A 23,817-nucleotide genomic window follows, 5' to 3' on the forward strand; every position below is an offset into this window, starting at 1 on the left:
AAAAAAAAAAAAAAAAAAAAAAAAGAGAAAACGAAAACGTAAAGAAGAATTAGGAATGAGCATCTGTATAAGCAAGCAAGTCGCATAGGTTGCATAAATCAAGAAGAAGGAAACTTATTGGGTTTTGGAGTTGCGTAAGGAGTAAAACTACGGACACTCTTGTCTCATTGAAGTAATTGTAAAATTATGGAAGAACGCAAAACATGGAATTGTTTTTTTTTAATACTATTTATTAATAAGTTTTATTTTCTACTATATCAAAATTGTCACAACTGTAAATCAGATCTCTATCTATTAACTGTCTAGTTTTAATACATAGAAAAATTTATTTAATTTTGTTTCAAAAAGGTAAAACATCATTTATTATCTGTATAACACTATATTCCATAATTATAAAATAGAAATATCAGATATTATTATGATAAGAAGATAAAAGAGAGTATACAAAAAGTCTATCAGTATTAGGTAAAGAAGAATCCAAAAAATTTCAAAAGTAAGTAAGATTATCTTATCTTATTTGTTGTCAACCTTCAAAAGTATTATTTGACATATTAGGAGAGAGTAGGAGGACACTAGTCGCGCTGCTAACTTTATACAGTATAAATAAAAGATATTTTATTTTAGCTTTTATATTTATATTTATTTCTTTATTATTTGATTATTATTATGCTGTTAACCCGATTCATTAAACAAAAAAAATATCTGTTATTTTAGGTTTTAGTTTCGTTTCGTATCAATAGATCGAAAGATAACAGAAACTAATAATCATATTCGTGGCTATAAAAATATCTCCCAAATTTTTTGGTCTTCCTTCCTTTCATGCAAAGCAAAAACACAAATAAAAAAACTTTCTTCTCTCTTTCTTCCCCGAGCTGGCTTCTCTTTGTCTTGTTCTACTTTTCATTTACACAACAGAGTGATTCTGCATGCTTCAGGTTTTCTGAATTTTTCACCTCCTCCTCTGTTCCATTATTTGTTTTCTAGGGTCTCTATATTTGTGTCTCCTGTAACTAAAGATCCTATCTTTCTGACACCAATTGGTTTCATCATTTTGACCTTTGTCGATTTTTAAATCCGCTGTTAATTAGAACCAGACTCTGTGTTCTCTGTATTTTCGTAAACATAAAGAGAGATATGTTTTGATTTTGATGATTTTATATATATATATATTAGTATTCCGTTTCGTATTAGCTTGTCAATAAATTTTTTGCAATCAATGAGAGCTTTTTAAAAACCCTCGTGTAATTTTAACTCTGCTTTTAGATCTAAAAAACAATTAATTAAATTTTCCTTTAAAAAATAAAATAAATTTGCTTAGCCGTTTCGCTTTCTCTCGGGTCCCAGGTGATTCGTCGTCTTCTTAGGTTAGCTTCTTTTGTAACACAACCTGAAAGAGAAGGCCATCTCTCTTGCTGCTGCTGTTTTTGTGCATTACATTGCTTAGTGTGTAATTAGTGTTCTCTTTTGTAATGTTGGTTCTAAAATTGATTACTTTTCTTGTGTATATCCAGACTGAGATAACTCACATGCATGGTCTTTAAAATAATCAGTCTCTTGTTCTCTGTTCTTGGGAGAGAACACAAAAGGCAGTGTGGAGTCTGGTGAGTTTTCTGATTCTTGAAAGATTTTAAAAAGTTCCTGCAAAAGCTAGTCTTTTTAGGTTGAATTTGGTTTCTTTAATTCTGTAGCTGATAGATTATGGAACATGGTTTGCCGTCTATGAAGTCGATCAAATCATTGAAGTCACTTGTTAAGAAAAGAACCAACGGTCAAGAAGTGGTATAATTAGCTTTGTTTTACTTTGTATAACCTCAGATTGTGTTCCAGATTCTAACTATAGCTTTGAATCCGGGTGTGTAAAAATGCAGAGTAAATCAGGGTGGAAAATGAAGCCCTTTATAGCTCTCATGTGTACAGCACTTTTGATCTTTTGGTATAAAACCACAAATATTCAGTTTGAACAAACTGAGGTAATAATAATCTTGGAACCAATTTCTCTATCTGTTTGATCTCTTTGGATGTTGCCATTTGAGTATGTGATAAGTTAACTCTTCTCTTACTTCCACACTGTTATTTCAGATAGAAGAAACAGATTATCCTTTTGACATGGCAACGGTAACGTTTTCGTCTTGTATTCTTGATTTCTTGCGTATTTACCTGTTTGATATGTAAAGTTCACTTGTTGGATGGTGTTCAGGAATCTGAAGCAGTTAACGATAAATTAAAAGGCTTGCCTCAGGGAATCATACAGCCTAGATCAGATCTTGAGTTAAAGCCTCTCTGGTCAAGAAGTAGTGTGAGGTCAAAGGTTAGAGCTTTTGCATCAAGATTTCACGGCATATGTAATCGAATGTTTCTGTAGCTAGAGGAGTTTCTGATGTCTTGTTGTGGTTATAAACACAGGGTGTCGAAATGACTAACCGTAACTTGTTGGCAATACCCGTAGGAATTAAGCAAAAGGGTAATGTTGACGCTCTTGTAAAGAAGGTATTGGAATCTTTGCTTAAGTTGATCTAATCCCAGGCATTGAAGAACAGATAGAGGTTTCCTCTTAACATAAAAGCTCTTGTGTCTCAGTTTCTTCCGGCGAATTTCACCATTGTTCTTTTCCATTACGATGGGAATACGGATAAATGGCGGGATCTGGAGTGGAGTTCAAAAGCCATTCATATAGTTGCACAAAACCAGACTAAATGGTAGTTATCTTCATCATTCTCTCTTCTCCATTGTTCTGCTTCCTCATTTGATGCATCCATCTCCTGAAGAAGATAACATAGAAACAATGTTAAGATGTTCAACTGTGTAACATTGGTTTATGAATTTTCATCTCTTGATTTTAGGTGGTTTGCGAAACGATTTCTCCATCCGGATGTTGTATCGATTTATGATTATATTTTTCTTTGGGACGAGGATCTTGGAGTAGAGAACTTCAATCCAGAGAGGTTAAATTTGTTTTTCCTAACCTACTCTATAGTCCTTTTACTACAAGGAATCATGAGCGTTACAAAACTAAGTGACACTATTTTTCTGCAGGTATTTGAAGATAGTTAAATCAGTGGGACTGGAGATATCTCAACCTGCTTTGGACCATAACTCGACTGAAATACACCATAAGATCACACTCCGTTCTAGGACAAAGAAATTTCACAGGTTAAAGATTTTCGTTTAGGAGAGTGTTGGTTCTTTTTGTTTTCAATGCATTTGGTACTTATCATCAACATGATGTTTAAAAAACGCAGGAGAGTTTACATCAACAGAGGCACTAAAAGGTGTTCTAATACGAGCGCAGATCCTCCTTGCACAGGGTATTGTTTTGGTTGGCCATGGAATAAACATTGTTGGCTATATACAGTATATATTGATACATTTGGCTCTGTTTCCTCTGTTTGTAGATTCGTTGAAGGAATGGCTCCGGTGTTTTCGAAAGCTGCTTGGTTTTGCACTTGGAATCTTATACAGGTAAGTTTTCACCTGCGGTGGTTTATCTAGAGATTTACTTGACCCTTTAGTAATTTTTCATTTGCGGACATTTTGGCTTTTGGTTTTTGTAGAATGATTTGGTTCATGGATGGGGAATGGATATGAAACTAGGCTATTGCGCACAGGTAATCTTGACCACAACTCTCATTCATGATCTTTTTGCAATGAACAAACTAGTCCTTGTAGCTCTAAGAGCTCAGTTCTAGTTCTGAAATATGCATAGTTTGGCTTTTCTTATCCTATTGTCTTGATCCGGTTTGAATGCTGTGTAGGGAGACCGGACGAAAAACGTAGGGATTGTGGATAGCGAGTATATCTTTCACCAAGGCATTCAAACTTTAGGTGAAAGTGTTCATTCTGAGAAGAAGGTATAATCTTTAGCAAGTGAATATATAAAAAGCACTTGTTTTGATCCGGACGACCAAACATTTTTTTTATATAACCGTTGTTTTATAATATTTGGCAGACCACAGCTCGTGATGTTGGCACCAAGGTAAGTCTTATAGACGCAAAAACATTCTCCATTTCCAATTCTTTTGGTCTAGAACTAAAAGAGAGCTCACTCACCTTTATGATATTCTTTTTCGTCGTTATTTACAGAGACAAGGCCATACAACCTTTGATTCAAGAACTGAGGTGAGTTAACAGACTTTATTCTCTATCAAGTCTATGTGTTCAATAAACTGGAAAGACTTGAGCATCTTTGTGTCGTTTGGCGAAACGAGTAGATAAGGAGACAATCGACGTGGGAGCTTCAAACTTTTAAAGAAAGATGGAACAGAGCGGTTGACGAAGACAAGAACTGGATAGATCCGTCGGCATCAAGCTCGATGACGACGAAAAGGAAGAGTAACGGTTATAACAGAAGATTAAGGCGTGGTGGTAATAGTCACCGAGTAAAGCATAAGAGAAGTCAAGAGACATCAACAACAACAACAACACACAAATAGCAACAGAAGGATTTTTTTTTATACACACATAGATCATGTTTTCTTCATCTCATTAGTTAATTATATTATCAATTTATTATTAGAATTTCCTTAGTTAGTATATATAGCTTTCTTTGAACTGGTTCATATTGAGATTTATAAAATCTCTCATGTTCACTTTATCCTTCATCACTCGGTTAACTAGAGAGTTCTAAATCAAATAAAAGTGACACTTCTGCCATAACAGAACCAATAATAACAAATGAAAAGGTCTTTGAAGTTAAAAGAATAAAAAAGAAGGTATTTTTACTTTGGCAAAGTCAATTTCCAACTGAGAGACTTGGTTGGACCAGAAAGAAACTATATAAAATGAAGATGTGAGGTAGACTCAAAAGCTCACTTTTTCAAACCTACAGTTATACTACACTTCAATTTGAATATCTCTTTCCACTGCACTTTTTGAGTTTCTCTATTTGTGAAACCCTCACATGGAAACGTTGACAGATTGTAGATAAGTACTAGAATTGAAATTTTAAATTTACTGATTGATAAGAAAACCCAATTAAAAGCACTTGTTTGACTGAAAAAAAATTAATTAAATTTTCAATATATAAATTTTAAAATGTCTATAGATTATAGTTAAACCATTTCCTTTTATCAAGTTTTTTAAAAAAGAAGATAATATTAACAAAAAAGGAATAATGAGAAATTACTAAGTAAAATAAAATAAAAATAAAAAATAAAAAAAATTCAGGAAGGTGAAAACTGAAAAGCTGTAATCCTATATGATTTGTAAGTCGTTTCTTCTTCTTTTCTTCGTTACAAAGTTTCAGTGTTAAGAGATCTGAAATTGATTTTTTTTCTTCACAAGTTGTGATCTTTGTGATATCACTCGAGAGATAAGTTCGTTTGGTAACCATGGCTGGTCGGTACGATCGGAACCCTTTCGATGAACAAGATGAAGTCAATCCTTTTGCTGTAAGCCCTCAATTCTTCTCTCCGATTTAATCAAACGGCTACACTAGTGAACTCTATCTAATTCCATGGCTTCTTTCGCTCTGAGTTATATCGAATTTGTTGGCGTATTCGAATCTTACTTAGGGTTTATCTTTTGGGGTTTTTTTTTTTTTTTTGCCCTAGTGTGTGTGTGTGTTTGCTTCACTTGGCTATGTCTCTTGATTTATCCGCTCTTTTGTTTGATAAATCTCGACAATGTAATCCAAATTTCTTGAAATTTTTCTAATTTCTGAAACTATGGTCACTTCTTGGGTTCTATTATGGCTAGTAGATCGCTCAAAGTTCTTGTTTTTGCTACTCTTTAGTTGTTTTCTCGTTGATTCTGTAAACCGCTTTGGGTGTCTAAGAGATTGTTTTTTTGTACATTCTTTTAGAATCCTGAGAGTGTTCCTGCTGCTTCGAATTCCAGATTATCACCTTTGCCTCCGGAACCTGCTGGTTTTGGCTATGGTCGTACCGTTGACATTCCTCTTGACAGACCGGGCTCTGGTACACAGGTTTGATTGGCGATGGAGTTGACATTGTTCTTTTTTTGTGATTTTGGTGGATTATTTGAATTAGTTTGAATGATTTTTCTGTTCTTTCATTGTTGGTGGTGGGTATACAGGATTTGAAGAAGAAAGAAAAGGAGCTCCAAGCCAAAGAAGCTGAGCTTAAACGACGAGAGCAGGTGAAAACTTTAACTCAAGCATCACCCTTTATGGTTCCTGATGAAATTTCGTTTTGTAAAAGTGGCATCTTTTTAAACTTTTTTTTAAGGTGTTTTGTGTATCTTTTGTTTTCAGTTGATGATTTCTTTTGCTTATGTGTAGGATCTGAAGCGGAAAGAGGATGCTGCTGCACGAGGTACTTATCTTTTAATAGTTTAGGCGAACATTTACCTTTATTCTGCACCTGTTGCAGTTCTGTTACTTAGAGGATTTGAATTCAGTGTTAAATTTAACCTATGATATATGTCTATGTTGGTTGATTCATAGTTTTACTTGCCTATATATAGCTATATGATTTTGCTCCTCTCTTTGTAGCTGGAATTGTTATCGAGGCGAAGAACTGGCCACCCTTCTTCCCACTTATCCACCATGACATTGCAAATGAAATTCCAGTTCGTCTACAAAGGCTACAGTATATTGCATTTGCAACATATTTGGGTACGTATGTATAGTCTTACTTGGAGAGTGAGGACTTTTCCCAAACACTCATAATTTCACTTCACTTATATGGGTTAAATAAGAAAATTATAAGATGGTAAAGTTTTTTACTCGTGTGTGTCCATGTCCAACAGGGTTGGTTCTTGCACTTCTCTGGAATATCATCGCCGTGACTACAGCTTGGATCAAAGGAGAAGGTCTCTTCGTGTTCTCGTACTCACGTCTAATATTCCTTCTCTGCATATTTTACAGCGTTGAGTTTTGTTATATTTTTCAGGAGTAACAATTTGGCTTCTCGCCGTTATTTACTTCATATCGGGTGTCCCAGGAGGCTATGTGTTATGGTATCGGCCTCTCTACCGTGCCTTCAGGTTCTTATTTCTCCATCCCTAGCCACTAATTTTGTGTATAAGTGGAGGAAAGTGTTCGTAGTGTATATTTATTTTTCCACATTCTCTTACTCAATGTATCCTTTGTGTTCAATTCCTGCAGAAGTGATAGTGCATTCAGCTTTGGATGGTTTTTCTTGTTCTACATGGTGAGCCACTAGTTTATTGCTGATTTTAGTGACAGATTATAGTTTTTAACAGACTTACCTAAAATTCATCTGCTTTGTGGTCACAGCTCCACATACTTTTCTGCGTCTTTGCTGCAGTTGCTCCTCCTATTGTCTTCAAAGGAAAATCACTCGCGTAAGTTTCCTCAAAAGCTTCAGAGACATCTGAGGTTAACACAGTTAATGGTGTCAAGTGTCTGATGATCTTCAAATTTACAGGGGCATATTACCTGCAATAGATGTGTTGAGCGCTCAAGCACTGGTCGGGGTAAGCCCAATTCATCCCTTGATCTTTCGGCTGCAACCAAAAATCTTGTCTGAATGTAGAGGCTCCTGATCATACAATCACTCATCAATGTTCTCTTGCTTTTCCTTTTTAACAGATCTTCTACTTCATTGGGTTTGGGTTATTCTGCCTTGAATCAGTGGTCAGCATCTGGGTGATTCAGGTCTCTTTCCCAATCTCTAAACTGATAAGACTCAATCTCTAGATCAATATAGTTTCCAAGTAAAAACTCTTTTAACATTTGAATTGGCCATTTGGTTTCTGCAGCAAGTATACATGTACTTCAGAGGAAGCGGGAAAGCGGATGAGTTGAGACAGGAGGCTGCAAGAGGAGCCATGAGAGCTGCCATATGATGCAAATGTAATTGAAATCATCTCTTCTGAAGCATTGTTTTTTTTCTTGAGCTTTTTTTTGTGTTTTCGTCAGCTGTTCTTAAAAGTAGTGAAAGTAAAGCTCATGTATAAAAATCTGTTTTGAGTTCAGATTTGATAAACAAATGCAGACTAGTCATTGTTTATTGATACTTGTTATATATGACTCAAAAGTATATGTGAGTCTTGTTACTAATTGCTATGAATCGTGTTATCCACCTAATCTTTCTTGTTAACTATGTTTTTTCCTCCATAACTTTGAAGTGAAGTGTGACCCTACTCTTATTTCTCACGTGAATTTTGTTGTTAGTCTGGAAACTACTAAGAACATTTTATTAATTTAACTTTCGGTTAATGCATTATGCATCGAGTTCGTAAAAGATATGTAAGCTTTTTTGGATTTAGGCACGTGAATTTAGTGCAAAACGGCACTTGTAATAGACTATAGTAACTATTAAATCACGGAGCACTTTAAGACTGTAAAAGAATCTTTTGTGTCCCTTTATTAGATGACCAATCTACCCTCGAGTATGAGTATTTTCTACTACTTTTTAATCTTTAATCTTAGTGGGAACACAAGTTGGTGTCCACTTTAACGTAAAGCTACTTATATTTTTCATTAATAAGTTTGTTAATTATAAGCTTGCAGCCATCGATCCAACGTACCTGGATAGATAGAGTCCAATTATTATGCTTTTTAGATTAAACTAGACTAATGAAGTAAAATCTTATCTTAAAAATCCAAGGGGCGGCGAAGGGCAGAAACGTCTAAGCAGATGGTGGAATAATAATTGGATAAAGCTTGTAATATTAGCCAAAAGCAAGGTTACTCTTGAGAGCACTTCGAAATTTATATAAGAGCTACGAGTCCCCCTTGTGAATCAAACATTCTTCTTCTTTCTTCTTCCACTACTTCGGACAAGACTTTGACTCCGAGTCAATGGAAGGCAGAGGAACTAGGAAAAGTTGTAGAGAACAACACAGTAGCCGTCCGATGCCGAAGAGAGGGCAAGTCAAAGTTGGGATCTTGCTTGGTTTTGCTAATTCTTTTGCTTCCATCTTTGGTGCCTCCACCAGAAACTTCCTTGGATCCTAAACCTTTAATCCTGCTGCTGCTCATTTCCCACAGAAACAACTTCATTTATTTTTCAGAATCTTTTTCTGTGGTTTAGTTAGAGTGTGGGATTTTCTTATATAAGATTGGTGAGCTTGTTTAGTCTCTCTAGTTTCTTGAGTTCATTTGTTATTTTGTCTTTTCTTTTTGTATAAATCCTATGTAGCTTCACTTGTTAAAATATATATATATATATATATATATATATATATTGTGATAGTTTCCTTTACATGCCAAAATTTCTCATTTATTTCTGTCGATTGGATCTCTAACTTTAGCTTTATTTTTGAACTGAATGATCGAAACAAACAAAAACTGAACCAATATTTGTCTCACATATTTGTTTTGGACTGGACTCGATATTTTTAGATAAACAGAGTTTAGTTGAATGAAATAAATCTAATTTCTTAGAACCGGTTTTCTATAAAACAATCATACTATATGAAGTAATATTATTAAATTAGCATATGATCTAATCCCAAACACATGTAAATAAACCAGTCGCAGGCATTAGCTGTCAAATAGATAAAAGCTACAAAGAAAAGAACGAGTCTTACTTACTCTTACTTATTTAATTTTGTGAATTGACCAAATAATCTACTAATTAATCGAAGGCTTTTGAATGGTCCGGTTCAATTCAAGTGGCAGCAGCAACACCAGCATGATCGTCACTAAAAACCCGGTTTAGTATCATGGCTAGTCTTACTCCTCCCTGAACTATTCTCTTCATCACTATTGGCAACCTTGTATTGAAATATTCCTCTGCAAAATTATTATTATTCCTTTAGTTTTCTTATAAAAACTACATAACAATCAAATATAGAGACAATTAAAAATCGTTAAATCCGATTACTTTAAATTCATTTGGTTGAGTTCATTTTTAAACTACTTTTGTTTGCGTACAAGAAAGAAGAAGAAGCAAACAACGTACCTGATAAGGTTTCGCCAGACTTCACGCCTTTGTAGCCCCATTTACAAGCCAACGCTATACTCTCCGAAGCATATCTGCATTTATCATTTACAATTAGTAGTTCATAAAGTTTATACATATAGTGTTTCCGAAATTAGATTTTCTCCACCCAAACAGAACCAACTTCCGGATCTTTAGTTATGATGTAAAACTCAATAAGAATCTGATCATAATATCCACCAATGTTCGAGTCTAAATCATGTTTTTTAGGAATCTCACATAGGAAATAAGATGTGATATAAGATTAGTAAACCTATTAATCATTGAAACTACTATTTATTGATTTTGAATTGAATTCTAGTGAAACTTAACACTATCCAGCTCCATAAAAATTATTAAAACCATTATTTTCATTTTCAGCTTCTTTCTAAGATTTTTGGACCAGAAAAAAAGTATCAAGATTTGTAAGGCTAGCTTTAAACTAGCGTCGAGTCAATATCAAACCAAGTAATTTAAAACTTACTTGTGTGGACAAGCGATAAGATCGTTGCAGTCTGTCCACGAAGATAGATCGTCGTGCCATAATCCCTAATATATGATAACCATTACTATAAGTCACGGTGGAAATTACCAAAAAAACAAAAAAAAGCATTATGAAAATTTATATATAGTGATATATAAATAATTTTTATTTTATTACATTGGTGATGTTCTTCACAAGGTCCTCTTGGAGGAGATCCAAGTTCTTGTCGTAGTATTCTTTCAGAGCCGTGAGAATGATCTCTCTGTCCCATACCTACACATTTTTGTCTCACTAATTATTCCTTTTCTTTTCGTAATGAAATTCAAAGTTGTAAGGGACAAAAGAAGAAGCTTACGTGATGAAGATTTGATTTATGTCTGTACCAACGTAAATCTATTGTGTTTCCTCCTTCATCACTGGTGAATCCCACATGCATTGGCTTGTTAAGGGAAAAAAACACCATGTTACTTAATAATCATAATTAATTAAATATCTAACATGGAAGATAAAGCTATATTTGTGTGAGAGATTTATGATGAGTATAGTAAACCTGATGAATATCTCCCATGAAATGAGACAGGAACAAAAGGGCTTCGGTCATGTTATCTACAAGATTGAACAAGAAGAACGTAATTAAAAAGAAAAGAAAAGCAAAAAACTAAGCACAAGAATACATCAACATTTTGATATCAAAGTTATAGTAAAGAAATAAAAATGATCACGTACATCTACGATCAGATGTTCCTTCGCCGTAATGCTGAAGCTGTGACGTGAAATTTTGGATTGCTCCATCCACACACATATCTTTCAACCCATGCTGATCATGACAATCCCCTGTTTTTTAATATTAAATTTCAATTATATTCACCTTTTTACCCCTACTTCTAATAATGTTTTGAAAGTAATGCGGTTTTATAGAATTTGAGTCATGGTTAACTCCGTTCAATAGAAATAGAACAAGATTTCAGTTAACTAAAAAATGTTTTCGGCTATGACTTACTGGAATAATCGTAAGAGCAGGCTTGGTCCGGAGTATCGATGTAATGGAGATGACTGGTCCAACGGTACTTGTACCAATGTCGGATCTGGTCAGGCCACACACACAAGGCTGATAAATCTCCTTTCACATAATCCGGTAATAGATTCTCTACTACATGTGCCGGTCCCGCTTCCAAAAGATTCTGTCACACCACACAAGCACACACATAAAAACTTTTTCTATATAGGCCTTGGTATCCCAACAATCTTATCTGTATTCGTTCATGATCATCTATATGAGAATATTAGGCATGGAATTTTGAAAACTTTTTACCTTTTTAACAGTGATTTTTAAAGTCAACCAATAACCATACTTCAGAGTTAATTAATTAGTCTTCATAAGTGTATAATATATCCTATATAGCTGAAAGTGATTGACACAAACCAATAAACAAAATACTTAATTTTAAACACAATATAGACGATCATAAAATTACCTGCGCAATCCGACATGTAAGAATATGGCCTTCTTTGCTCCAGCTTTGGACAGAAGAAACTGAACACAATATCAATAAACCTAATACAATCATCATCCTCGTGGATGATCTAAAAGCTGATGCCATATCTCTAAAACTTCAAAATCTTATAAAATGATGATCTCTTCTTGTATAAGAACGTCTACTTTTTTTGTTCATAAAATTTGAAAAGAGAACACACAGACAGAGACATAATAAATAGAGAGAGACAAGAATGGACTTACAAGTTAGGTTAATTAGAAGCAACATATACGATGTTTGAGTTTGTGTGCAAGCAAGATATTGCGAGTCTCATACGTAATACGTTCCTCGTTAAAGTGTTTGCAATAGGCACACGAGATATTAACATAAGAGTCGTTAGTTTATTAGTCAAGGCATATTCCTTATTTGTGACAGCATTATCCAATTATCCTTTTTCTGTATGTTAAAAACTTAAAATAGCTAATGTATGTTCAAAATAATAATATAAAAATCAACACCTAATTTTGCTAAACGTTTTCGTTTTGTTTTCTTTGTTTTAACTACCGAATTGAAATTCAGTACGAAATTTAAAACCAACCAAACCAAACCGGCCGGTTAATTACGACGGAGGACTTCTTCGGTGACTTTCTTCGGTCGCACAAGACTTGGCTCTGAGTCTTTTAACCGGTCAAAGATGAACAGCTTCTTCTGGTTACTTCTTTTTTTTTGGTCCTCCTAATCAACATTGAAGAATCGTAGCACCATCACAAATACGGTGAAGTTCTCAACTTGAATCGTCTTCTTCGATAGTCTCCCACTTGTTTCAATCAGGTTTGCTTTCTCTCTCTCTCTATCGACTATGTTCATCTTTCCAAATTCAGTGTTCCTGAGTAGATTTCCAAAGTAATTACCTTTTTAGCCCGATTCAGTTTTCTCGTCGTTTGATTTGGGAATATTATAGTTGATTTGATTCTGGGTCTTCACAGTATTAAGATCTGTAAGCTAATTTTGCTACAAAGTAGTGAGCAGTGAGTTTACTAGCTTATCAATCACTGGTAATTTCTTGTGTCTCAGGGATGATTTAGTTACTATTCAATCTATAATAAACACTTTATCTAATTGTGCCGCCTACAACATATGTGTTTGGAATTCAAAACATTGTTCAGTTTTGTGGGAATCAGGATGAGTGTTGTGTATTTAAAATTGTTTCACTTTGATGCAGAACGATGGATCTATCTACTCTATCACCTGCGGAGATCACGGTGATGGGAGCCATGTTCTGTGTTTTGCTCTCGATGCACTTCACCATGCAGCTCATATCCCAGCATTTGTTTTACTGGAAGAACCCTAAAGAACAGAGAGCCATTATTATTATCATACTTATGGCTCCTGTTTATTCCATCAACTCTTTTGTTGGTTTGTTAGATGCTAAGGGAAGCAAACCCTTCTTCATGTTTCTAGACGCCGTTAAGGATTGCTATGAGGCACTTGTAGGTTTCTTCTAGTTTCATTACCCTACATTGGCTCTCTCTCTCTCTCTCTCTCTCTCTCTCTCTCTCTCTCTAGCTGTTTCTTGATTTGTTGTATTTGCTCTGTTTGTTTTCAGGTCATTGCTACATTCTTGTCTTTGATGTATAGTTACGTAAACATATCGATGAGCGCACAGATTATCCCTGATGAATACAAAGGGAGAGAGATCCACCATTCCTTTCCAATGACTCTTTTCGTGCCCCGCACCATGCATCTGGATTACCGCACACTGAAACAGCTCAAGCAATGGACATGGCAGTTTTGTATTATCCGCCCAGTGTGTTCCTTCTTAATGATAACACTACAGATCCTCGGGATTTATCCAGCGTGGTTGAGCTGGATTTTCACCGTCGTTCTGAATATATCGGTTTCCCTGGCATTGTATTCTTTAGTGAAATTCTACCATGTTTTTGTCAAAGAGTTGGAGCCTCATAAGCCACTTACGAAGTTCATGTGCGTCCAAGGGGTAGTCTTCTTCTGCTTCTGGCAGGTAAATACATAGTTTGTGACTTTTCTTTTGCCTACCAGATCAGTAGTTCTTTGTCTACTAGCTTCTTCATTCATCAAACTGTTTCTGATGAGAAAGAAATTCGGATTTCTCTTCATTCTGCTGATAAAGATAATGGAAAGATACATATTTAGTAGTCTCTAGAATATCCTAAGATGTTTGAAGGGCAGTTTCCCGTCTTATTTCTCTTTCATGAATTAGACTATTAAGATTATCTTGTTGAAGGCTAGTGTATGACTATTATAATAGGGAATTTGTAGCTTTGTCAGCTCAGCAATAGGCCTCACATTATCTAGTTGAGAGCTGAAGGTTGAAAAGGTTATTCGTTGGTCTAGGAGTTTGGTAATAAGATACGGTCTGGGTATAGCGAACCAAAGCCATTTAAAACTTGTTGATTGGTCCTTGATACAAACTAGCAAAATCTCAATAGAATTTTAGGATCACCACTGCATTTGATCAAGTAATTGAACTTTCTGAAAGTGTAATGCATTTCATGTCTTTAGCACATTGTTTTTCTCTCTTATCTTGGGAAGTGTTAGTATCTAGCAATATGAATCCTGAGTTCGGTTTCTTAATTCTGACATGGGAGATGTGTATTGTACAGGGAATAGTGCTGGAGATATTAGTGAAAATGGGAGTAATAAAGTCGCATCATTTCTGGCTGGAGGTGGAGCAGATTGAGGAAGCTATGCAAAACGTGCTTGTGTGTCTTGAGATGATCGTCTTCTCCGTCATTCAACAGTACGCATTTCACGTTGCTCCTTACAGTGGAGAAACTGAAGCTAAGATGCGAATGAATAAGAGGGATTGATGCGCTTTTTTCTTCTTCTTTTTTTGTGTGGTTAATGTGAATGTTATTGATGTTCTGTTACAAACACCATAGTGATTAAATAATGTATCTTTTTGCTTTTTGTATTCTCATATTAGGAAAGAAAGAGCATTCTAATTACGGAATTAGTTATTTAAGACCCGACTCAGAAAAAGCGTCATTATAAAAATAGATTACGAAGAAAGAAAAGATCTATTCAATGACGTTAATTACATTGTCAACTTTAAGATGAAATATCACACAAGGTGATGGATGAGCCACCCTTATCCAATCAAATACCTACCAATAAGAGATTTTGTTTGTCCGTGACTTTCTACTTTTGTTCACTTGTTATTGTCGTATTGAAAAGAGTACAACCAAAAAAATAAATATTTAAAAAACGTAATACTAGTTTTTAATACGAAAGACCACGACGATCCACTTCATCGTCCAGTCTCATCGACGCGAACCTCTCGTCGTTACACTTCTTTATAAACGCTTCTACTCTCCGGTTCAGCTCATCCCGACTCCGTGACACCTTCACCTTCTTCACCAACTTCACCGGCGGAGGCGGCGGCAGCATAGCCGCCATAGACTGGTTATAACAATTAGTCCTGTCACTAAACGTCTCCGATTTCTTTAGAACACTAGACTGTTTTGTTGTCTCTTCGTCAAGTCCGAACGTGTCAGGTCTCTTGTAGTAACTAGTCAACGGAAGCGCTGACTTCCCTTCCATGATCATCTTCCACGTGTTCTCTAACGTCTCGTTCCTCTTCGGTTTCGCCACTCTCAACGCTCTCACTGAGTTCCTCTCTGAAAATTATTACGAAATTACCCTTTTAACAAATAGTGTTTTAAAAGTTTTTTTTTTAAACAAACAAATAGTGTTTTTAGATATTTTAAATATCTAAAATTCGTATGACGTGATGTCTTTCTCAATTATTTTTATACATTAAAATATTAAAATTGAATTACCTGCTGGTGTGGTCTTAACCACCGGTTTGCGTTGGCCGATCCGAGCCGTAACCAGAGGCTTCTCCAACACCTGAGGTTGTGATATTTCCGATTTGGTCACCACCACTAAACACCTCTTCTCTTCCTCTACCGTTGCAGCAGCTTCTACTACCCTCTCGGCCTTCTCTTCATACACAACCTCCGGCTCCTTAACGACGATCAACGCCGAGACTTTGGCGACGAAACCGAAATCTGAATCTTTCGTCTCCTTCCGCCGTCTTAGAGGAGCCCGGTGGGCGCTCTGCTGCTGCTGATGATGATGATCAGTCTGAAACTTATTGTCGCCACTGTAAGAAACCTCGTAGTCTTTGCTGGAGGAGACAGTACTCCGGAAAAACTTTGAAGAAACAAAGATAACGACGATGATGACGTTGGTGATGACGTAGAGATACGGTGGTTTCAGCCACGTGAGAAAAGAGCTCAAAAGGATCGGAGCTTGTGAGAAATCTACAGCCACGGGAACAATGACTTTTAGATGCATAGCCGTGGCCAAGAAACCAGTAGAGATTAGCACCGCCTTCATCCACGACGCCATATATATATGTCACTGTCACTCTCTAACGCTTGATATTTTTATCGGAGTGTGTGTGGTAATGGTATTGTTGACACGCTTCTCTTAGCTCTGACTCTTCTTGATTCTCTTCATTTATATAGGGAGCTAAAGAGTGAGGCAGGGGACAATGAGATCTCTGATATACACCGTTGGATTGGAGAATAGGGCAATGAACGGACATGATTGTTTTAGTTATATACACTAGGTGCATCTCCGTGTATTAACAGAACAAGAGTAGAGAATAACACATTTTATTGTTTCTGTCGTATCGCATATCGACACGTAACCACAACCTTCACGTGTCCACACTTAATATCTCTTGAATTTGATCTCATAATTGTTTCCCTCTCTCTTTTTATTTTCTACGTCGTTAAATAATAAATTCTCTTATTAGTCAACCTAGTATGGCCATTCGTTGTAATTCCTTATTTTTGTTTCCGATGGTTTCTCTCAATCGACGATCCCACGGTATAGCCACGTCTTTCTTAAGCCTTAATATCCTCTAGTTAGGTTTTACGGTATATTGCGTGTATGTTGTTAATTCAAAGACAAACAAAATACATATATGTATATAGCCGTATAGGTCGACAAAAGAAAAGAATATGCGTAGAGCGATCGAATTCATAACTTATTATACCAAATTAAAACACTAGTTATAGGTTCTTTTTTTATCATAAGTAATGTGGTATTGCAAATAGTTGTCAACTATATATCTTTACCAAATTAAAACACTAGTTGTAAAATATCTTTACCAAAACAAGTTGTAAAATATCTAATATAAATATTCGATATTACTTTTAATAACTATAACTTTCATATATATAAGGACAATCAAGTAAAACAAATACTAATATGTTTGCATTATAATACTAAAATATCATATCATTTGGAAAACGGCTTAAACATCACTTGATCTATAAAGTTTAGTATATAATCTCAAGTTTGTAAGATGATACAAGAAATTCCATTAATTAATTAATTTATTTATATATTTAGTCTTATTTTATTTAGTCAAAAATGCCAATAATTTATTTTCAGATATCAAAAAGCAAAATATTTTAATCATTAGTGATTAATTTCTACCAGAAGACAAATTAAGTATTAAATATCACCAAAACGCATGTAACATTATTGTATTATTATGATACATTATCTTTTCAGAGATCTAGGATCTTACTTGTGTCATTGGATTAATACGAAGGATATCTTAATAAAACTATCTCTGAAGGTGGAAAACCACAAAGATATTTTTCTTAAGAGCTAAGAACTAAGAACAAGCCAAGGTAAAGGTCAATTTTACAAGACTACAACTCGTCTCAAGTGGCTATCCACTCTTTGCTATTTTAGTTTCTTTTTTCTTTGTCGACCACTATCGATTTCACTTAGAGCAATGATGAAATTACGACTACTGCTTCTTCAAACCGCAGATATTATTCTTTATGTCCTTTCCTCATATACATAATATATCTAGAGAAGCTCTTTACTTTTTGTTAATTTTTTTTATTGATGTATTAAATAAAAATATCAAAAGTGTGAAAATAGATATATATTCTACATCTACATGTTATAAGAAGGAAATGTGATTTTCCATGTCAAGTTATTTTAAGTGTTAACGCCTATTTTGTTACACGACACCATCATATAACTATAACCACATTTTTAATTATTGACCAATGTGAACGTCTTACTACTTGTACCATTTTATGAAAAAAAAATCATTCACTCGTAACAACTACGTTAAAAGTAAATATGTTCAAACTCGTCTAAAAAATAATCAAATTAACAATCATACCATGTTCGCGTTGATTTTCTTAATTTCCATGCAACTATTTTGATTGTCTGTTTAAATACTCATGTTGCTATTTGGTATTCTTAAAGAGTTTTGTTATCATAGCAGCTTGTCACGAAAGAACAAACGTATATAGCTAGTTGAATAGTGTCAAATAAATTTAATTAAACTTTGTTTGATTCGATTGTCTCTTTTTAGATTCTATTTGGATTGAATAAATAAATGTGAAACATTTAAAAGTGAAATCATTTTTAGATTATCCTTTGAAAAAATATAGTTATTAACATTATCTTATATTTTTACCTAAGGATTTCTAGTAATATCATTGGATTAATTCATTTCTCAAATGAATCCAGATTTCTGATATATGTATTATTTTTTCTAAATGTACGTACATAATATTCTTGCTATATAACATACAGTACAAAGATCTTGCTAGAATAATTATTATTCATCTTTTGTGATCTTAGACAGTAAGAATTTTCAAAAGCTATTTTTGACTTTCCACAATAGTATTCTATCATACTTTTTCATTTGATTCACATCTCATCTAGCACAAGATATAATTAGAAAAAATATGTGTTCATTACCGACATAAAAAAGAGAAGACAAACGAAACTTCGTCGAAATACAGAACGCGACAACATATCCAACTGCCCTGTGATGTAACTGTGGTTGTGAGAGTGAGTAGCCCAGTTTGTCTTACGTTCGGCCGTTAGATTTCACGGCGTAAGTAAGAGTCGAAGCTGTTTTTGGAGGAGAGAGTATCCAAGAAGATCCGTTAGTTGGCCCCGTCCATAGTTAATTTGTTTTGTTAATTTTGACATGTCGCCATAGTTAAACGACCAATCATACGATTGCACGTAACGATGGAGTCATTATCGACCCATGTCGTTTATTAATCGATGAAGAGTCGTTGCTAAGCAAATCCGTAAGCACCATTCACTGTCCTGTCCGGAGTTTAACAAGATATGTCACGAGTCACATCTAACACGTGATTGTTTCTTTTGACAGTGAACATTTGAATTAAGCCCAACGATGGATCGGAATAATGAATACGTCCTAAATTTTGTGTGCTTGTGTGCAACGTTCCCTTTTGGCATGCATATATATGGTAATCTCTAACAATTTCTCTATAATTAGAATTAACCTCACTCGATCTACTACTATATATATATTGGCGTAACATGTCATTTTTTTGTTGATAAAAGCGTAACATGTCATTAATTAGACATATGTACACGTCTCTAATTTTTCAGATGGTGTTTAACGTTTTAACAAATCTTAAAACGTTATGTGAGTGTTTATTACCAGTATAAAGGGATTTCTCTAACTAACAAGATTTAAAGCCTAGAGTGTTTGATGTTTATTTTTTCCAAGTTAATATACAACTTACTCATTTAAACAAATATTAATTTGCAAATTGTAAAAAGTAAACACCATATAGAAGATCGGAAGGAAAACTAATTAACACTTTTGTAAGCATGTATCCTGTTATTAGTCTTATAGATAAAACAAAGATGTTTGACTTTTTTTTTTCCTTATACTTAACATATGTCTTTTCTCATATAAAAATCTAAACGCTTTAAGAAAAAACAGAATTAAAACACATATTTGTAAGTGGTGTTTGACACTATCGAAGCTTTAAACAAAACAAACTCTTTTTTTCCACAAATGTGTTATACCACTTACCACTAAACTTTTTATTTTCTGATAACATTCTCCGATTGTTTGTTTCCCATAAATTTTGAGTAATCAGAAATTCGAAACTCTATTGTGACCAAAAGGTCTATCTCTCTTACTTGTTACTCATTATCTATTTTCTTGATCGCTTTGAATGGGTTGTTGAATGTAGTGTTCCCGGTTCTGCTTCAAGAATTTGTAATATTTGTTGGTTGGATCTTGTTCTTGCATATAAGCTCTTCACTCAAGTTCACTTGATAATGCTTACTACTACAACTTCTTGATATCAAATAATCAAATTTCCAATGTTCTGCATTGTTTCATATACAATGATTCAAACAAGACCTGCTAGCTCAATGCCCAAAATCAAAATTCTCATACAAAAAGTAGTTTGAGATGATTGTCTTAATCCGTCATTCAAGTAAATTAAAAAACGATAATTAACTCAAGACGCAAAAAGAGCTAAATCAATATCGCATTCTAGCTAATGTAATTAAGCCACAAACTCTTTCTCCAATCTGAAAGATTCAAACCTCTCTTCCTTACACTTCTTTATAAAAGCCTCAACTCTTCGATTCAGCTCATCTCTACTCGGCGACATCTCCTTCTTCATCTTCATCTTCACCGGCGGCGTAGACGACGGCTGTCGATGATTAGTCACGTCCCTGAACGTCTCCGCTTTCCTCAAGACAGGTCGTTTCACTTCCCCAACGTGTCGGATCTCCGGAAACGAGTGGTCAACTCCGTTGACTTACCCACCTCCGTTACCATCTTCCACGTGTTCTCAATCGTAGTCTCGTGCCGCTTCGGTCTCACCACTCCCAACGCCTTCTTCTTTTTATTACCGCCTGCAAGGATAATAAAATCATTTAATTTGGCTTCGAAAGAAAATTACTAGTTTACCCCCCTACACGGTCGACATAGTGTGAAAATTCACAAATATAACCGTTAGAAAGAATGACGTCATCGTTATCCCCGTACCTATCGAGATCGCTTTGACCGGTTTCCGGTAACCGGAACTAACCGAAACCAGAGGTTTCTCAGCCGGAGTGAGATTCTCCGATTCTTCAATCATAGACACCACTTGATTCACCTCCGATTTCGAAACCGCCTCCTCCTCGTCTTTATCTTCGTACACAGTCTCCGATCTCTCCACCTCCGCCACGAGGATCGGCGGTGGAATAATCGCCGCGAAATCGAAATCCGTGTCCAGATTCACACCCTTCGTCTCTAGCCGCCGCGGAGGAGCTTGGGTGACGAAGATTGGCTCAACCTGATGATGAGACTCGTATTCGCCACAATGTAAAATCTCGTTGTCTTCTTCACCTTTCTCCTGGTCTTCTTCGATGCTCTGGTGAAACTTGGAGAAAGCAATGATGATGGTGATTATGACGTTGGACGCGACGAAGATGTACGGCGGTTTCAGCCACGAGAGAAACGAACACCAAAGGATCGGGAATCTCGATACGGAGAAATCTACTGGATTGGAACAGAGTACTTCAGAAACAGAGACATTGCGGCGATTCCGGTGGAGATTAATGCCGCCTTGATCGATATCATCGACGATACCATTTTTCTTTTTTCTTTTTTTTTCTTATTTTCCGATTTGTGGATCTATCCACTGTTGATGATTTATATAGGCGTGGAGCTTTTTAGGCTTATATAACTAAACCTACACTATTGGATTGGATCATCTAAGAATTGGAAGATGGACGGTTGATAATGATAGAAGAAGTTGTATTTTTTTTTTTTTATGTTGTGTTACTGTCACTTGAGTTTTTTTCTTAAGGCCACGTGTCAGCAGTCTATAAAATGTTGTAATAAGGAACAAAATGAAAAACATTGTAATTTACTAATTTTCTTAGTCGACCTAATGGTTTTTTTTTTCTTCTTTTGATTCAATTGTTTCCAAAGTTGTGACCACTAAACCACTTATTTTTAACGTTATCTTACTCTCAACAAATATTTCACTTTCAGTCGACACACACACAAAAAAGAAAGAAGGATCGTTTTCAATTAGAAAGATATGCAAACATATTTGTTTGTAACGTACTTACCATTTCTATTTTCTCCCGACTATATACTACTAAGATTTTTATGCACGATCGGATCCTCCTCCAACGTACAAAACTAGAAGAATGATTCGGTAAATTAACAGTTGTTTGTGATGTTTTAACCGTTTCTGATTGGAACATTGAACTGCAATGACGATTGGTAGCCATCAAAACGGGCAGCCTCCAACGCAGCGATTAAACTTCAATCACAGCAGTTGGTGCCGGCTACCAATAAAACCAAATGTATAGTGAGAGTTGACAAGTTAATGAGAACGGTAAAGCGATTTTTAGTAGTAAGGCTTTAAACATTACAAAATTTGATTAAGAAATGTGATCGTTACTACAAGATTCAACAGTATCCGATTGCTACCCACAATTGCAACCACAGAATAAAAAACCCGATCCGAACATCTTGAGAATTCAAACCATCAGGAGCTGCGAGAGTATCACTTTCAAAGGACAACAGATGATCTATATTGCTACCGCGAAGTCTTAATCCCTCTTGCTTGTTTCTTCTTCTCCCTTTTCTTCATAGTTTTGGTGCCTGAACGTTTCCTGCTCTGCTTCATGGGTTTGGATTTCCTCACAGGCACATGCTGCTTTGATGAGGCTCTGGCCGTGGAACCCGTTTCTGTTGATTGGGTCTTTTCCTTGCGAACAGGCTCTTCCTCTTCACGAGATATCTCGCTTGTTGTCACAGTTACTTTCAGCTCCCCTGTGTCATACATCGTCGTGCCTTTTTTATCCACAAAGAAACACAGCACATATCAGACCAAAGGCCAGCATATAAGCAAAGACACTAAATAATGCTTATGTTCCAACTTCTCAGTTCCAAAAAACAGAAAGATGAAATTTCTTCATGCTGAAAACTAATGTGATTAGGAAAACAATACCAGAAGCTGAAGCTGAAGCATCAGGCTCTGATTCTTCATCCTCTCCATCCTCTTCACCATCTTCAGCTTCCCCATTTTCATTATCCTCGCCTTGACCCGAAACCATTAGCTCTTCCAATTTCCTCTGCAAAGCTCAGATATAAGACTCAGAGCAACACGAAATAAGACGACCTCTCAATGTCGACATAATACAAATGACTGAACATTAACAATCATTCTGGCATATTATCCACCACCAAAAGGTCAATAGGAGCATTCCTTACTAAGAGATGTTAACATTTTGGATTAATATTTGCATTCAAAACAAAAGAAACAATTCAATTCCCATTGAAATGAATCAGAACAAGCTCATGGCACAACCTCTTTACTAAAAAAGATAGTGATTCAAAACTCCCATAAATCATAAAATTTAGCTAAAACTAGGAATTTAAGACTAATCTTGTAACACGCATGGATGACGAATGACACACATTAGAATAAAGAAGAAGATATACAAAGAGAAGCAACAGTTCCATATGCTCATCATACCTTCTTACGAGCCTCGATTCGTTTCCGCCTAATAGCTTCCTCCTGCTGCTTCTGAGCGTCCTTTCTTCTCTTCTTCTTCCTCTTGTGAAAACCAGTCACAAAATCCCTACCAACAAAACAACATATATCAGAAAAATGAACTAATTTTCACGAACAAACAACGATTCAAGATACCCAGATTGAGTATTTCGACTCTGAAATCCGATTAGGGAGAGATTCAAAAGCAGTAAATTTTAGAATTTTTAATACATACTTGAGATCTTTCTCGTCAAAAGAGACGGTGAGGCTTTTGTTCCTGAGAGCTCTCTTCCCAATGTGCCTACCTCTTGCCGGCGTTGCCAGTGAACCCGGCTCCTCATCACCCAAGTTTACCTTCATTGCCGGATACTTCGGAAACGAAACGTTTCAGGTCAAAAATTAGGGTTTGTGAGGTTTTAATCAAAGCCAAGTCGAAAGGAAGAAGAAGAAGAAGAAGAAGCAGGAACGCAAAATTGGACTTCTAATTGGGCTTTAGGTTAGGCCCAATAGAAGGGTGATAACGTCATTGACCGAAGTAAGCTAATTTGGTTAAGAGAAGTTATGCCATTGACTAATTTTGGACAACTACCAAAAGTGGCTTGTGTCTCTCATTCTAATAAAACAAAATA

General features: G+C 35.5%; 6 protein-coding genes and 1 pseudogene across 10 annotated transcripts; 3 read left to right on the forward strand and 4 right to left on the reverse strand.

Moving 5' to 3' along the window:
- Positions 711–4,591, forward strand: LOC104739751. Of its 5 annotated transcripts, none has more exons than XM_010460198.2 (17): positions 711–935; positions 1,512–1,601; positions 1,689–1,779; positions 1,869–1,970; positions 2,080–2,115; positions 2,198–2,308; positions 2,404–2,487; positions 2,578–2,696; positions 2,841–2,942; positions 3,034–3,150; positions 3,240–3,305; positions 3,393–3,459; positions 3,552–3,605; positions 3,753–3,848; positions 3,947–3,973; positions 4,081–4,116; positions 4,209–4,591. In XM_010460198.2, the coding sequence occupies exons 3-17, from the start codon at positions 1,699–1,701 to the stop codon at positions 4,428–4,430; spliced, it is 1,320 nt and encodes a 439-aa protein (XP_010458500.1). In that variant the 5' UTR covers positions 711–935; positions 1,512–1,601; positions 1,689–1,698; the 3' UTR covers positions 4,431–4,591. The 5 variants fall into 5 exon arrangements, with proteins under 5 accessions (XP_010458500.1, XP_010458501.1, XP_010458502.1 ...); XM_010460199.2 differs by having other exon boundaries at positions 2,080–2,109; XM_019235306.1 differs by lacking the exon at positions 711–935 and adding an exon at positions 1,264–1,364.
- Positions 5,202–8,011, forward strand: LOC104739752 (secretory carrier-associated membrane protein 5-like). Its single transcript, XM_010460202.1, has 12 exons — positions 5,202–5,387; positions 5,801–5,923; positions 6,034–6,096; positions 6,239–6,272; positions 6,452–6,574; positions 6,709–6,771; positions 6,852–6,945; positions 7,067–7,112; positions 7,199–7,266; positions 7,350–7,398; positions 7,514–7,579; positions 7,684–8,011. Exons 1-12 carry the CDS (start codon positions 5,328–5,330, stop codon positions 7,768–7,770), a joined length of 876 nt encoding a protein of 291 aa, XP_010458504.1. The 5' UTR covers positions 5,202–5,327; the 3' UTR covers positions 7,771–8,011.
- LOC104739753 (endonuclease 1) lies at positions 9,341–12,059 on the reverse strand. Its single transcript, XM_010460203.2, has 9 exons — positions 11,811–12,059; positions 11,336–11,516; positions 11,062–11,169; positions 10,886–10,941; positions 10,691–10,774; positions 10,513–10,608; positions 10,336–10,400; positions 9,834–9,907; positions 9,341–9,664 (listed from the first exon to the last, which is right to left on the reverse strand). Exons 1-9 carry the CDS (start codon positions 11,934–11,936, stop codon positions 9,540–9,542), a joined length of 915 nt encoding a protein of 304 aa, XP_010458505.1. The 5' UTR covers positions 11,937–12,059; the 3' UTR covers positions 9,341–9,539.
- Positions 12,456–14,796, forward strand: LOC104739754 (transmembrane protein 184 homolog DDB_G0279555). The gene is made up of 4 exons (XM_010460205.2): positions 12,456–12,641; positions 13,033–13,300; positions 13,417–13,830; positions 14,453–14,796. Exons 2-4 carry the CDS (start codon positions 13,037–13,039, stop codon positions 14,657–14,659), a joined length of 885 nt encoding a protein of 294 aa, XP_010458507.1. The 5' UTR covers positions 12,456–12,641; positions 13,033–13,036; the 3' UTR covers positions 14,660–14,796.
- On the reverse strand, positions 14,851–16,299 carry LOC104739755. Its single transcript, XM_010460206.2, has 2 exons — positions 15,632–16,299; positions 14,851–15,469 (listed from the first exon to the last, which is right to left on the reverse strand). Exons 1-2 carry the CDS (start codon positions 16,203–16,205, stop codon positions 15,072–15,074), a joined length of 972 nt encoding a protein of 323 aa, XP_010458508.1. The 5' UTR covers positions 16,206–16,299; the 3' UTR covers positions 14,851–15,071.
- LOC104739756 lies at positions 19,989–21,371 on the reverse strand (annotated as a pseudogene).
- On the reverse strand, positions 22,044–23,620 carry LOC104739757 (nucleolar protein 12). The gene is made up of 4 exons (XM_010460207.2): positions 23,424–23,620; positions 23,171–23,276; positions 22,643–22,766; positions 22,044–22,485 (listed from the first exon to the last, which is right to left on the reverse strand). The coding sequence occupies exons 1-4, from the start codon at positions 23,546–23,548 to the stop codon at positions 22,229–22,231; spliced, it is 612 nt and encodes a 203-aa protein (XP_010458509.1). The 5' UTR covers positions 23,549–23,620; the 3' UTR covers positions 22,044–22,228.

This window comes from Camelina sativa, chromosome 14 (assembly GCF_000633955.1).
Source record: "Camelina sativa cultivar DH55 chromosome 14, Cs, whole genome shotgun sequence".
In the NCBI taxonomy this organism is placed as follows: Eukaryota; Viridiplantae; Streptophyta; class Magnoliopsida; order Brassicales; family Brassicaceae; genus Camelina; species Camelina sativa.